Raw genomic sequence first — 16,186 nt, forward strand, 5'->3', positions numbered from 1 at the left:
ATACAAAATGAACCCTGGATCTGTTCCAAGCCTCCTACTGGCCTATCCATCAGGAGATAGAGGAGAGAAGTGTAGGGGGAGAGCACAGCATCCCATGGATCCACACACACGCACGCGCACACACACACACACACACACACACACACACCAGTATAACTGTAACTTTATTACTGGAAACCGCATAAATCTTAGTGATATTCTGTGGCTGTAAGCAGAACCAACAAGTCACTGGTCTTGCATACATAATTTATACACTCTAATTGCGTGTTTACAACAACAGCTAGTCACAGCTAATCTGAGTAAGTAGGAGGGGATGGATATTCTAATTCCCAGGCATGTATTTGAATGTTATTAAACAGAATATGAACTGCATGATATTAATCTCACTCTGGATCCTGTGTGGCTCACTTGGTAAGAGTGTGGTGGTAACCACGCCAGGGTTGTTGGTTTGCTTCCCGCTGGGGCCACATTTAAATGTATACACTCACTGTACTGTAAATCGCTTCGCATTAAATACACACTACCGTTCAAAAGTTTGGGTCCATTTAGAAATGTCCTTGTTTTTGAAAGAAAAAAAATTTGACCATTAAAATGACACCAAATTGATCAGAAATACAGTGTAGACATTGTTAATGTTGTAAATGACTATTGTAGCTGGAAATGGCAGATTTTTTAATGGAATATCTACATAGGCGAACAGAGGCCCATTATCAGCAACCATCACTCCTGTGTTCCAATGGCACGTTGTGTTAGATAATCCAAGTTTATTATTTTAAAAGGCTAATTGATCATTAGAAAACCCTTTGCAATTATGTTAGCACAGCTGAAAACTGTTGTGCTGATTAAAGAAGCAGTAAAACTGGCCTTCTTTAGACTAGTTGAGTATCTGGAGCATCAGCATGATGCTGGCCTTCTAGGCAGAGTTCCTCTGTCCAGTGTCTGTTCTTTTTCCCATCTTAATCTTTTCTTTTTATTGACCAGTCTGAGATATGGCTTTTTCTTTGTAAATCTGCATAAGCCAGCATTCCGGGGTCGCCTCTTCACTGTTGACGTTGAGAATGGTGTTTTGCGGGTACTATTTAATAAAGCTGCCAGTTGAGGACCTGTTTATCAAACTAGACACTCTAATGTACTTGTGCACCGGGGCCTCCCACTCCTCTTTCTATTCTGGTTTGAGACCGTTTGCGCTGTTCTGTGAAGGGAGTAGTACACAGCGTTGTACCAGATCTTCAGCTTCTTGGCAATTTCGCATAGAATAGCCTTCATTTCTCAAAACAAGAATAGACTGACGAGTTTCAGAAGAAAGTTTTTTGTTTCTGGCCTGTAATTGAACCCACAAATGCTGATGCTCCAGATACTGAACTATTCTAAAGAAGGCCGGTTTTATTGCTTCTTTAATCAGGACAACAGTTTTCAGCTGTGCTAACATAATTGCAAAAGGGGTTATCAATTATCCTTTTAAAATTATAAACTTGGATTAGCTAGCACAACGTGCCACTGGAACACAGGAGTGATGGTTGCTGATAATGGGCCTCTGCGAAAAGAATCTGCCATTTCCAGCAACAATAGTCATTTACAACATTAACAATGTCTATACTGTATTTCTGATCCATTTGATGTTATTTTAAATGGACAAAAAAATCTGCTTTTCTTTTATCTCTCGGCGTATAACCTTTCTAAATAAAGATGAAATAAATACACTTGTATCCACAGAAACCCTACGTGTGTAAAGTCCCCGGCTGTACGAAGCGCTACACGGACCCCAGCTCTCTCAGGAAGCACGTGAAGACAGTCCACGGACCAGAGGCCCACGTCACCAAGAAACAGCGCAGCGACCTGCCGCCCAGCAGACCCGTGCCACCCAAAGAGAATGGAGAGAACGAGACAGGCCGGGGCACGGAGGAGAAGATGGACAGCACCTCGAGAGGCATGGAGGACTACCTGCAGGTCAAGTCTATCAAGACGGAGAAGTCTGTGGTAAGAGATCATCTGGTGAAAGAGAGATAATTTGGAGTAGAAGTGGAAATATAATTCAGCAAACACAGACCGTTTTTAGGTTACCGTACTGTTATGTGTGCCCTCCCAATCTATGGTTTAGCCACTTTATAGATTTGTGCAATCAGATAAGGGGTGGCAGGTAGCCTAGTGGTTAGAGCATTGGGCCAGTAACCGAAAGGTTGCTAGATCGAATCCCTGAGTGGACAAGGTAAAAATCTGTCGTTCTGCCCCTGAACAAGGCAGTTAACCCACTGTTCCTGGGCTGTCATTGTAAATAAGAATTTGTTCTTAACTGACTTGCCTGGTTAAATACAAATAATGCCCTTCTACTTTCTCACTCAGAGCCCCTACTAACAATGGCATGCAAATCTTACCTAACAAAATTTTCTCCTTCCTATCTAACACTCTCTGCACGTTTCCTTTCCACTTTCCTTAAGGACAGACCTTACTAAGGTGAGCACAGCTTCAGTTTGAGCTTCAGTCTTTCATAATATCTCCCTTCATTTCATCATCATGTTCTGCTGCTGTATAACAAGCCATAGCCAGTAAGGAACACAGTCCAAACATGTATATAATAGTTATTACAGAATTTGAAGTCCTCATACTGTACACCATAAAGAAGGACTGGGGAGCCCCACAACCCAGAGAGCCACAGATTCATAGCCCCGTGTGCTGGCCTAGCATGTACTCAAGCATCCTTTCATCTCCCCCATTTCTAATTCACAGACAGTCTAAAGAGTGCTGTAATCTGTAGCCACCCCAACCAACACTCGTTATTTACAATTAAAGTTGTGGAGAAAAGAACTTGCATGATTCACTGTACATCTCCTTATGTTGTTCTGTTATCACTGTTCTACTTCCTCTTCGTTAGATGGCGATCCCTTTCCTTTTTAGATATAAACATGTTGTTTCTCTCTGCCTCTCTCTCTAGATGTATCAGTCCAGCCCTGGTGGTCAGTCGTCATGTAGCAGCGAGCCGTCGCCACTTGGCAGTTCCACCAACCATGACAGTGGAGTAGAGATGGCCCTCCACAGCGGCGGGGGCAGCATGGGGGACCTGACTGGACTGGACGACCCCTCGGGGCCCCTCATGGACTCCTCCTTCTCTGGCCTCTCATCTGGGACAGCAGGGGTCGGGGTGGGCCTCCACCTACGTCAACACCTAGGCCTCAGCCACATCCACGGACTAGAACACCTGAAGAAGGAGAAACTGAAGACGGCGAGGGACTCCTGCCAGTGGGCCAATCATCATCCAGCTCCTCCAGTCCAGAACACCAAGCTACCGCCCATACCAGCAAGCGGTGAGTAAACATAAAAAGAAAGAAGTAACCAGTGTTTTCATAATTATCCTTTTTGAGTATTCAGTACATTCAGAAATCTATTCAGGCTACATTCCTCCTGTGTGAAATCAATTCTTCTTCGCTTCAGGGTCCCTTTTGGAGAGTGGAAATATGTGTGGCGGGCCTGGATCGTTCAGCCTCAGTGAGCTGTGTTCCAGTAAGGTGACTGTCCTGAACCAGCTGGACAATCTGATGGAGCGCAGGGACAGCGCCACCAGCACCGTCTCCTCTGCCTACATCAGCCGCCGCTCCTCTGGCATCTCCCCCTGCTACTCCAGCCGCCGCTCCAGCGACGCCTCCGCGTTCAGTGGCCACCGCCACCACAACATCAGCTCCACCGGCTCCTACGACCCCATCTCTGCAGACCTGTCCCGCCGCTCCAGCGACGCCAGCCAGTGTGGGGGTGGTGGAGGAGGGGGACGGCTGCCCAGTCACCTCAGCCTCACCCCCGCCCAGCACTACCACCTCAAGGCGAAATATGCGGCGGCTACAGGCGGAGCCCCACCCACACCTTTACCCAACATGGAGAGGATGAGTTTCAAGACCTGCTTGGCCCTCTACAGGGACGCTTCCCAGGGAGACTCGTCGTCTTGTTACTCCTCCTTCGACCCCGTTGTCCCCAGTGGGGTTCCCAGGCGCTGCAGCGGCGATATGGGAAACTATAACGGCCGCAGCATGATGCCCCACGAAGCTCCGTCCAACATTCCCCGTCGGGCTAGCGACCCCGTCCCCCGGCGGCCGTCCCTGGACCCGCTGTCCCATCAGCCTCAGGTGCAGCGCTACAACAGCACGGGCAACATGCAGAACCTCCACCCACATGCCTCCCTGCCGAACCAGGCCCTGTCTGCAGCCGAGCGGCGCCACCTGGTGCTCCAGAGCCACCAGCCGCGCTCCGACGACAGCCTGCAGCGATACCCCTACTGCCCCCGGCCGCCCAGCATCTCTGAGAACGTGGCCATGGAGACCATGGCCGGCGATATGAGCGGTAGACGCAACAGCAGTGAGGAGGAGATGATGGTACTTCCGGATGAAGTCGTTCACTACATCACCGCTCAGGGCGGAGCTGGTGAGTCAGACTGTGCCAACGGGTACAACCGACAAGCACAATGCGGTTTCCATGGAAACACAATAAACCCTAACCCCCAGCAACAACAGCAGTTTTACCACCAGGGAAGGATGGCTGTGGTGGACACCAATATGAGTATGAACCCTTCGTCTGCACCACAAACCAAGCGCCTCTCCTGTGCCCTAAGCCCAGGCCATCCGAAGCAGTCTTTCCCCTCCTCACTCAGTAAGACGAGCACCATGCCGGTACAGTGGAATGAGGTCAGCTCAGGGACTGTGGAAGCTCTTCACAACCCAACCCAACATCTGCCGTTCGGTCGAAGCAACTCAAACCTCGCCATGGTCCAACAGAAACAGAACTTTGTCTCGTTCCAGAAGCAGAATCTTAACTCCAACCAACACATTGCACAGATTAACCACAACCTGGCTCATGCAGCCCAGCAGGGGAGATACATACAGCAGCAGAAGACAGACTCCAGGCTGGGCTGTGTACAGCAACAGAGCCTACAGCAACAGCAGCCCGCTAATGCTAACCTCAATGAACGAGTGAGACTCGATTACGGGTTTAACCAGGGTCTCGGTCCTATTGATGCTAACGCTAACCAGCGGTCCTCCTGTAGTAGTATGGCAGTTGGTGGCACAGTGCACAGTGTAGACACGCAGAACAGCCGACTGAGGACGCAGCCAGGGGGGAGTCAATCGTCTCAAGTCACATTTAAGGATAGCGGTGTGAATTCTTCGCGGATGATCTCACATCAACAGAAATATAATATAGCGTCCCAGGTTCAGCATCCTATACAGAATGGAGGTCAAATACTCATCCAGCCAAGACCGCCCACAGAACATAAGTCTCTAAGCAGACAGCATTCAGGGTCAATGACAATCCAGCGACAAAACTCAATTGGCAATCACTGCAGCAATGGCAACAACACAGACAACAATGTTATGTTCTACACAGGACAGATACACGTGTTTGGGCCAAACGGGAACGTCAACATGCAGATGATGACATCACCAGTAGTGGATGTTCTTCAATGTCCCTCAGACAGCACTGAGACCTCCATGACCTCACCGGGAGTAAACAACCAGGTCTCCAGTACGGTGGACTCGTCCAATGGGACAGGGGCAGAAGATCCCCAGATTGACTTTGACACCATGCTGGATGACGGGGACCACTCCAGCCTGATGTCAGGCACCATCAGCCCCAGTATCCTCCAGAGTCTGTCCCAGACCTCCTCCAGACTCACCACCCCCCGGAACTCTGTCACCCTGCCCTCCCTGCCCCTCCCTGCAGGGGGCAGCAACATGGCCATCGGCGATATGAGCTCCCTGCTCACCGCGCTTGCAGAAGAGAACAAGTTCCTCAGCATGATGTCATAAGGATGATCCCAAATACGCTGAAGGCAGACACAGGTAAAGCACACGGTACCTACCTTGGTGTATTTGGCCCAGGACGTGTGTTAAAAGAAGTGACCTATTGTAACCCAAGCTCTAAGAACGATGGTTTATCTGCCACCAAGAGTTTAAACTGGCTGTGTGAATGACACGAGGGGAACCTACTAGTTAACATTGTTGCAGAGGTCCTCCTGACCATGTGATTGAACACTAAGCACCTCATTGGAGAACTTTGACGACCACCAGAGACTAAGGAACCCATGAGATTCTGAAGACTTCATGCTGAAACACCACTATGTTTGTGCTACTTATTGTATTATCCTGTACAGTATCATTATGGAGCTAATATGGCGATTTCATATCTATTGAGAAGCCATATTTTGCCTTAGATGAGTAAGTAAGTACAATGTAATCCACAGCACAATTCTGTTAATGTTGTACATGAGATAGTGTACAGTTCTGCAGTAAAACAAGTTTACCAAGTGCCTGGCTATGCCGCAGAATATGCAAGACACGCATATGACACAGATCGCATTGAAGTGCAACCAGATACCGATTTTGGGATTTTTCTATCATTTAGTTATTTAAAGACACACATATATGTAAATTGTGTAAATGACTTGATCTAAAAAAAAAAACGATTTGATTCTTTCTCTCAGATCTTATCTGAAACTCATTCATCTGTGCAGATTAGATGTTTTCTTCTTCTGTCAGTGAAGTTGCAGCAACAAAAGAATCTGGGAGAAAAATGATTCAATCATTCAATAGAGTCTATTTAGTCATGTCAGGTCTACTTCCACACAGTGTCTTCGATATGAGCCGTCGTCTTATTTGTCTGCCGCGTTGAGTTGGACTATTGAGATGAACAGTGACGTCTCAGTGTCGGGGACAAGTTGAGGCTGGAATTAAGCAACCATTTCTGAAGAATATGCAAATGCTTGATATGATACATATTCTGGGGGTGACAACGTTGCTATTAACTCTTGGTGATGAATTAGGAAAAATCTAAAAAGGGGAAGAGAATCCTCCTTTTCGGTGTCAAATGACTTTTTCTCCAGTGCAGCCCTTGATGATGACGAGGATTCTAAGATATCATAGTGTATTAGGAATCTACGTTTTTTTTTTTACACTGCCATGCAACTCTGTTGTGTTGGATATGTATATATCTTTTGTACATTTTTATGAAATACAATATTGTTTTTTTTTTGTTTTTTTCTACTTAATTGCTGTCTGGTGAGTTATTTCAAACCATGGGTGTTTTTTCTCATGGAATATGACATGTTTGAAATTAGGTTGCGTTGTTTTAGGTCTCCAATATACAATACCAGGCCGATTTGAATTCAATTGGCCTATAAAATTCATATATAAAGAAAAGTCCCATGTACAGAAATCTCCCCCACAATATAAATGGTACGTTGTTATATTTCCCACTCCTTGGTTCAAAACGGAACATAGAGACAGTAGACAATAGACAGTAGCCAGTACATCAGAGAGTTGAACTGTTCTTTGAAAACCTCTCCTTTAATCTTAGAAGTATATGAGTGTTGATTGCTTAAATAATTCAGGAGGAAAACTTTCTTCTTTTGAAGCCACACAAGTTCTCTCTCTCTCTCCTTTGCTGCCAACAAAGCATTTTTCCTCCCACATTGAATCCTATCATATCAGACATTTCTAAGACTATCTTTCAAGGTAATTATGGAGGCTTTGAAATAGGTTCTTCTGACCCCGTCTTGCCCCCCCCCCCCCGCTTGTAATGTTGGCCTGGACACAATGCTAGTTTCACTCCAGAAGCTGATGAGAAAGGGCACACTTGTAAAACCACAAAGTGCATACAGAGCAGTTGCTAACGTTAACCTGTGTGTCGTCCAACAGGGACAGATTGGCCCAAAGGAAATGGCTGTTGAAACCACATAAAACACACACACCAGTTAGAGAGAGAGAGTGAGAGAGGGAGTGAGTGAGAGAAAGAGAGAGAGAGAGAGAGAGAGAGGTCCAGGGAGGGACAAAGCGTCAAGCAAGAGTGTTAGCGCTGAGGAACAAATGATTTTATTCTGACAGCTAATTCAGCCGAGAATACGTTTGATCTGAGGTTTTTGAGAGCTTTTGCCACTGGAATTCCTTATTCTCTCAGAGAATTGAAAGAGAGAAAATAGCCCGAGGATATGAAATCGTATCAGTAAAGGGGTTAGTGAGACTCAAGTCATAAATTAGCAACATCTCAATTTATTGGCACTGTAGATCCAATAGGGTGATAATAGGCAGATGTACTGACTTGTGTAGCATGTATAGACTACAAACACATTAGGCAGACATTGAGGGGGTTCTTAAAAAATCTGGAAATGTTTTAAAAGAACCCAGGTTTATTACAGGAGGCACCAGCCTTAACCTCAACCTTATCAACCCTAACCCTAGCTTCATGTCCACATCTCGGTTCAACCCTAACCCTAGCTCCATGTCCACATCTCAGTTCAACCCTAACCCTAGCTTCATGTCCACATCTCGGTTCAACCCTAACCCTAGCTTCATGTCCACATCTTGGTTCAATCCTAACCCTAGCTCCATGTCCACATCTCGGTTCAACCCTAACCCTAGCTCCATGTCCACATCTCGGTTCAACCCTAACCCTAGCTCCATGTCCATATCTCGGTTCAACCCTAACCCTAGCTTCATGTCCACATCTTGGTTCAATCCTAACCCTAGCTCCATGTCCACATCTCGGTTCAACCCTAACCCTAGCTTCATGTCCACATCTCGGTTCAACCCTAACCCTAGCTTCATGTCCACATCTCGGTTCAACCCTAACCCTAGCTTCATGTCCACATCCCGGTTCAACCCTAATCCTAGCTTCATGTCCACATCCAGGTTCAACCCTAACCCTAGCTTCATGTCCACATCAAGGTTCAACCCTAACCCTAGCTCCATGTCCACATCTCAGTTCAACCCTAACCCTAGCTTCATGTCCACATCCCGGTTCAACCCTAACCCTAGCTTCATGTCCACATCCAGGTTCAACCTTAACCTTAGCTTCATGTCCACATCCTGGTTCAACCCTTACCCTTGCCTGAATCATAACCCCCCTAACCCTTACCTTAACCTTAGCTTCATGTCCACATCCTGGTTCAACCCTTACCCTTGCCTGAATCACAACCCCCCTAACCCTAACACTAGCTCCATGTCCACAAGTACCAGTTCTGTTCTCAGAAACAGAAACAGTAACCAACGGTTCAGTAAATCCACAGCTTACACCTGATATTTTTAGCGGAAGTCATTTTCAACCCTTTGTCATCACAGGGCCCTCAAAGGAAAGCATGCCCCTCTAAACCCTGCAGTAAAGCAGACATGTCTGTTGTGAATTAAAAGGGCTTTCGAGGTATGCATTTTACAGCATGTCCTGCATTCTTCAGTCCCCAAGGGGAGAGGAATGTGATTTACAGGGTCTCTGTATGAGTGACAAGGTATTCAGGACACACACACACACACGACTCTACAGCTGCCCACAGACATCAGCCACAGACAGTCTGGCACACGGCACAGCGGGGGGGGGGGGGCGGCAGCTGCATGTCGACAAACACTGGCACTGGTCTGGACTGGTCTGGACTGGTCTCCATCGCTGCTGACCACTGGCCCAGGAACAACTCAAATGATACATTGGCAACATCCACAGGCTGATGAAAGGCTGAGATACACCATCTCCATCCAGTCAAACCTGTGGGACATGGGACTAGTGCTGGAGCAGTGTACTGAGCCACAGGCCCATAAGAGGACCACAGTACTAATGATGTTCTAATATAACACTGCTGTCCTCTGGAACAGGCCCTTCACTGATTGGATGAGCAATGAGAGCAGGGCAAAGAGCTGCAAGTGCCATGCTGTAAAATCAATCAATTGGCCAAGCAGGCAGATCCAGGCTGGCTGGTTTACAGGGAGCAGGCAGGCAGGCCCCCCTAATTACCACACAGGGTTAAGTCCTTACATCGCTCAGCATGAGGTCTAAAACAACCACCTTTGGGTCATTGATTAGAACAACAATTGCATAAGATTATTCAACCAAATTAAACATTGCAAAAGATTATGTACAGTATGTAATGATTTGTCAATTTAACCTCAGTAAAATGGTGCTGTGACAGTTCCCTAAACCATCCCTGCCTGATAAAAATTCTGAACACCTAGTTTGTCTTCTGCAGCACCCCAGACCTTCATCAGAGAAGGCTTTCATCCTGTGTCCCCTAGTCAGAACATCACCATCCACGATGGTGCATCAGATCAGCCTCAACACACACACACGCACACACACACTTCCCCCTGCGGAGGGGCCTACACATGTCTGTTAGTGATCTGCCGGAGATCTGAGGGTCTCTCCGTTCTCACCAGCCCCCGTGAGAGCTTCCAAGAGGGGCAGCCAGCCCCCCCCCCCCCCCCCCCCTCCGCTCCACTCTGCTGGTGCTTGCTCTCAGTTAACTTCCAGAGTGAAGAGCATTTGCTGCATGAGACACACCCGGGCCAACACACTTGAAGTGCCTCTCCTACATCTCCTGGATGTTGTTAATTAGATATAGCACAATACCAAAGCGCTCCTCTCCGAAAGTGGTGTCAGGGGCTTCTGTCAGAGAGAGAGAGAGAGAGAGAGAGAGAGAGAGAGAGCGAGAGAGAGAGAGAGAGAGAGAGAGAGAGAGAGAGAGAGAGAGAGCAAGCAGCCACAAAGTTGTCAGCACACGCACTCCCAATGAGGGGGGGAGGGGAGGAGATGATGGTTTTCCCTGCATTTTGGATGTAGCAGTGCCTGGGCTGGTCCTTATTTTTATTGTTTGAAATGGGATTGTCCCATGCCTGCTTAGTTGGAACAGCACATTTTATACATGGGCAGCCAGTCTACCCGACGACAGTGTTGCTCACTGTTTGACTGGCCGCATGGGGACTCAAATTGATTCATAAATGAACGTTGTCTTTCAGTGGCAAAGAGGCCCGGCTAGAATTCAGAGAAATGTGCATGATATTATTTTAATAAAAATGAATGACCTATCAGGGATTTTTGTGCATGATCCATTAAGGATGGCATCACAAGCAGGAACTAGGGCTGCGGGGCTATTTGTGGGGAAGATTCGGCCTTGTTAGCATGTAATATGTAATAATATGTGTGATAATGCACGGCTGGGGCTTTAATGGTGTAATGTAGTGTTTTATAAGCAGCACAAGGGAGTGTAAGGGGGGGGGGGGGGGGGGTTAGAGGACATGCAGTCTCCTTCACCATCTCATTTGTGACAAAGTAGATTTGACTGACAGGGTGGATCCGGTGCTCATTGGACCAGCAACATTTCAATCATTCACTTAATCAGAATTTTCCATCGGTCAGAGACACCATTCAACCCAGCAACTAGCTTTGGCTTTAAGTGTCACCACGTCTCCTTGATATCCCTGGTCATTATATGATCTCAATGATGGTTAAACAACCACATTACAGGAATAGTCAATACAGCACATGAATATACAGTTGAAGTCGGAAGTTTACATACACCTTAGCCAAATACATTTAAACTCAGTATTTCACAATTCCTGACATTTAATCCTAGTAAAAAGTCACTGTCTTAGGTCAGTTAGGATCACCACTTTATTTTAAGATTGTGAAATGTCAGAATAATAGTAGAGATAATTATTTATTTCAGCTTTTATTTCTTTCATCACATTCCCAGTGGGTCAATTATTATTTGGTAGCATTGCTTTAAATTGTTTAACTTGGGTTTAACATTTCGGGTAGCCTTCTACAAGCTTCCCACAATAAGTTGGGTGAATTTTGGTCCATTCCTCCTTACAGAGCTGGTGTAACTGAGTCAAGTTTGTAAGCCTCCTTGCTCGCACAAGCTTTTTCAGTTCTGCCCACAAATTGTCTATAGAATTGAGGTCAGGGCTTTGTGATGGCCACTCCAATACTTTGACTTTGTCCTTAAGCCATTTTGCCACAACTTTGGAAGTATGCTTGGGGTCATTGTCCATTTGGACAACTTCCTGACTGATGTCTTGAGATGTTGCTTCAATATATCCACATAATTTTCAATCCTCATGATGCCATCTATTTTGGATAGTGCACCAGTCCCTCCTGCAGCAAAGCACCCCCACAACATGATGCTGCCACACCCGTGCTTCACGGTTGGTATGGTGTTCTTTGGCTTGCAAGCCTCCCCCTTTTGTCTCCAAATGTAACGATGGTCATTAAGACCAAATAGTTCTATTTTTGTTTCATCCGACCAGAGGACATTCCTCCAAAAAGTACGATCTTTGTCCCCATGTTCAGTTGCAAACCGTAGTCTGTATTTTTTTATGGTGGTTTTGGAGCAGTGGCTTCTTCCTTGCTGAGCTGCCTTTCAGGTTATGTCGATATAGGACTCGTTTTACTGTGGATATCGATGCTTTTGTACCTGTTTCCTCCAGCATCTTCACAAGGTCCTTTGCTGTTGTTCTGGGATTGATTTGCACTTTTCACATTAAAGTACGTTCATCTCTAGGAGACAGAACGTGTCTCCTTCCTGAGCGGTATGACGGCTGCGTGGTACCATGGTGTTTATACTTCCGTGCAATTGTTTGTAAATTGCTCCCAAGGATGAACCAGACTTGTGGAGGTCCACAATTTTTTTCAGAGGTCTTAGCTAATTTCTTTTGATTTTCCCATGATGTCAAGCAAAGAGGCACTGAGTTTGAAGGTAGGCCTTGAAATACATCCACAGGTACACCTCCAATTGACTCAAATTATGTCAATTAGCCTATCAGAAGCTTCTAAAGCCATGATAATTTTCTGGAATTTTCCAAACTGTTTAAAGGCACAGTCAACTTAGTGTATGTAAACTTTTGACCCACTGGATTTGTGATACAGTGAATTATAAGTGAAATAATCTGTCTGTAAACAATTGTTGGAAAAATGACTTATGTCATGCACAAAATAGATGTCCTAACCGACTTGCCAAAACTATAATTTGTTAACAAGAAATTTGTGGAGTGGTTGAAAAATGAGTTTTAATGACTCCAACCTAAGTGTATGTAAACATCTGACCTCAACTGTATATTTTAGTGACAAGTGCTATTGACAACTACACAGTTAATGTTCTACCTAACAGCGCAGTAATCAATATAACAAATGTATAACTAATTAAATATATATATATATATACAATAAAAAAACATGAGAAATAAGATATTAAATAGGAAGCTATGGTGGTGCAATGTAAAGTGAGCGCTGTCTCGGAGTCAAACCCAAGATGCAAGTTTTTTTAGAGCAGGGTTCCCCAACTGGCCCCCATGTTCTCTGAGCAATACAAAAAAAAGTTTATATTTTTTATTGTTGGGCATAAGACTGTCAAAACACCAGCAAATCCACTCCAAGTGATTTCAATATTGGAAATATGTTCCAAAGTATTCCCAAGCATAATAGAGACATACATGTATGTGCTCATAAACAAATGTAAGCAAGGTTTTAAATGATTATGTTTTAGTCAAATAGGACATCTGTTTGGGCTTCTTACGGTCAATTTGCAGTCCACAAATGATTGAAAATTTTGTTCTGGCCCCCTGACCCTCCCCTCAATAAAATAATTGTCCCGAGGCTGAATCTAGTTGATGATCCATGTTTTAGACCGTCCAAAGAGAGAGAAACATCTCATTGAATAGTATTCTCCTGCGGCACTGAGGTGAGCGGTGCAGCAACCTGGGAGTCATAAACCCTTCTGAGGTTGATTTATAAGGAGTATTAATAATACATGAATAACTCATGGTGATGTCCTACTGACTTCCTGACTTCTGATCCGCTCATTACAATAGGACCACCACACAGCCAATAGGAGAAGGGCTAGGAAGAGCAGGATGTCAAGGGCCATGTCTCTATACCTGGTGAATATTAACAATGCTTCCTGCATAATCTACTTCTGCTGAAAGGTTACAGAGTGGAGTGGGAAAGAAAGACACCCACTGGCTAAGTTAGTGAGGGAGAGGGAGTCACTCACTTCAAAAGCTGGTGTCTTACTCATGATAAAGTGTTATAAAATGGCCAAGTTAACGATTTAAATAGCTGCAAACTTGTAAACTCAGCAAAAAAAGAAGCGTCCTCTCACTATCAACTGCGTTTATTTTCAGCAAACTTAACATGTGTAAATATTTGTATGAACATAACAAGATTCAACAACTGAGGCAGAATCTGAACAAGTTCCACAGACATGTGACTAACAGAAATTGAATAATGTGTCCCTGAACAAAGGGGGGGTCAAAATCAAAAATAACAGTCAGTATCTGGTGTGGCCACCAGCTGCATTAAGTACTGCAGTGCATCTCCTCCTCATGGACTGCACCAGATTTGCCAGTTCTTGCTGTGGGATGTTACCCCACTCTTCCACCAAGGCACCTGCAAGTTCCCAGACATTTCTGAGGGGAATGGCCCTCACCCTCCGATGCAACAGGACCCAGACGTGCTCAATGGGATTGAGATCCGGGCTCTTCGCTGGCCATGGCAGAACACTGACATTCCTGTCTTTCAGGAAATCACGCACAGAACGAGCAGTATGGCTGGTGACATTGTCATGCTGGAGGGTCATGTCAGTATGAGCCTGCAGGAAGAGTACCACATGAAGGAGGAGGATGTCGTCCCTGTAATGCACAGCTTTGAGATTGCATGCAATGACAACAAGCTCAGTCCGATGATGCTATGACACACCGCCCCAGACCATGACGGACCCTCCACCTCCAAATCGATCCCGCTCCACAGTACTGCCCTCGGTGTAACGCTCAATCCTTTGACGATAAAGGCGAATCCAACCATCACCCCTGGTGAGACAAAACCGCTACTCGTCAGTGAAGGGCACGTTTTGCCAGTCCTGTCTGGTCCAGCGATGGTGGGTTTGTGCCCATAGGCGACGTTGTTGCCGGTGATGTCTGGTGAGGACCTGCCTTACAACAGGCCTACAGGCCTACAGTCTGAGCACTGATGGAGTGATTGTGCATTCCTGGTGTAACTTGGGCAGTTGTTGTTGCCATCTTGTACCTGTCCCGCAGGTGTGATGTTCAGATGTACCGATCCTGTGCAGGTGTTGTTACACGTGATCTGCCATTGCGAGGACGATCAGCTGTCCATCCTGTCTCCCTGTAGCGCTGTCTTAGGTGTCTCACAGCATGGACATTGCAATTTATTGCCCTGGCCACATCTGCAGTCCTCATGCCTCCTTGCAGCATGCCTAAGGCACGTTCACACAGATGAGCAGGGACCCTGGGCATCTTTCTTTTGGTGTTTTACAGAGTCAGTAGAAAGGCCTCTTTAGTGTCCTAAGTTTTCCTAACTGTGAACTTAATTGCCTACCTGTAAGCTGTTAGTGTCTTACCGACCGTTCCACAGGTGCATGTTCATTAGTTGTTTATAATTCATTGAACAAGCATGGGAAACAGTGTTTAAGCCCTTTACAATGAAGATCTGTGAAGTTATTTGGATTTTTACGAATTATCTTTGAAAGACAGGGACCTGAAAAAGGGCCATTTCTTTTTTTTGCTAAGTTTATGTTATATGTGTTTGAATGTGTGCGTCTACCAATTCTGTACGGCCATGTGTGTGTGTGTGTGTGTGTGAGTTTGAACTTACTTGTACTGCGAGCACCTCTGTCACGCAGTCATGCGGTAAAGCTTTGTGGGGAATGTCAAATCAGATGGCGTGGTTTAAAGTTGAAAGATTTACTGAAAATGGATTCCAGATGCAGGCTCAAAAACACCAAGTCCCAGTTGTGATGCTCTGAGCCGCTCAGCAGAACTCTGGTGGCAGACAGCCCCTATCCAAGCAGACGCTGAGCAGTAGGCACCCTCTGCTTACCAGCCCTGCGCCCCAATAAAAGTTCATTTCTCCTGCAGCGTGTACTTGTTAACCTCACTTCATGGATTTGATAGAAAATGACTGATGGAAGAAATAGGCTTTTAAAATTGTGGCGAGTAGTTCACGAATGCAAGAAAGGACGGGTTATTAGAGGGAAAGATTGTCTTTGCGCTAAGCAGAGGCCCATCAGTGCCCATTATGGTCCCACATCAACTGCCCAAAAACATGCTCGTTCACCTGGGACCCACCTATTTACACAACAGTCAAGAAGGAGTCTCTCTGCTCTGCAGCTTAAATGCAGCGGTTTTGGGGGAACTTATTCATCATAAATCCTAGACAATAGGGGCGGGGAGAAAGTGTTAAAGGATGCAGGGCGCGTCAAGTGAAGTTGTTGTCCGTGTTAATCACTTGATGGAAATGAGGACATACAATGGGAAGGAAATAAGTACTTCAGTTCTGAACATTTTTTCTTCTAAATCAAATGTGGTAGAATACGATAACACACTTTTCCAACAAAAGCAGTGTTGGGTTTAATTTTGTTGAAGAAAAAACATTAGAG

At 45.7% G+C, this 16,186-nt stretch overlaps 1 protein-coding gene across 1 annotated transcript in view; it reads left to right on the plus strand.

The window, feature by feature from the left end:
• The window catches only part of LOC109906701 (zinc finger protein GLI2), an 82,106-nt gene extending 75,091 nt beyond the window's left edge, over positions 1 to 7,015 (plus strand). Inside the window, exons 12-14 of the mRNA XM_020504550.2 lie at positions 1,714 to 1,977; positions 2,930 to 3,299; positions 3,427 to 7,015. Of these exons, the coding sequence (XP_020360139.1) occupies positions 1,714 to 1,977; positions 2,930 to 3,299; positions 3,427 to 5,783 (2,991 nt within the window). The 3' untranslated portion in view covers positions 5,784 to 7,015. The remainder of the gene's footprint in view (positions 1 to 1,713; positions 1,978 to 2,929; positions 3,300 to 3,426) is intronic.
• The last annotated feature ends 9,171 nt before the right edge of the window (positions 7,016 to 16,186 follow it).

Source organism: Oncorhynchus kisutch, linkage group LG16 (assembly GCF_002021735.2).
Source record: "Oncorhynchus kisutch isolate 150728-3 linkage group LG16, Okis_V2, whole genome shotgun sequence".
Lineage (NCBI taxonomy): Eukaryota > Metazoa > Chordata > Actinopteri > Salmoniformes > Salmonidae > Oncorhynchus > Oncorhynchus kisutch.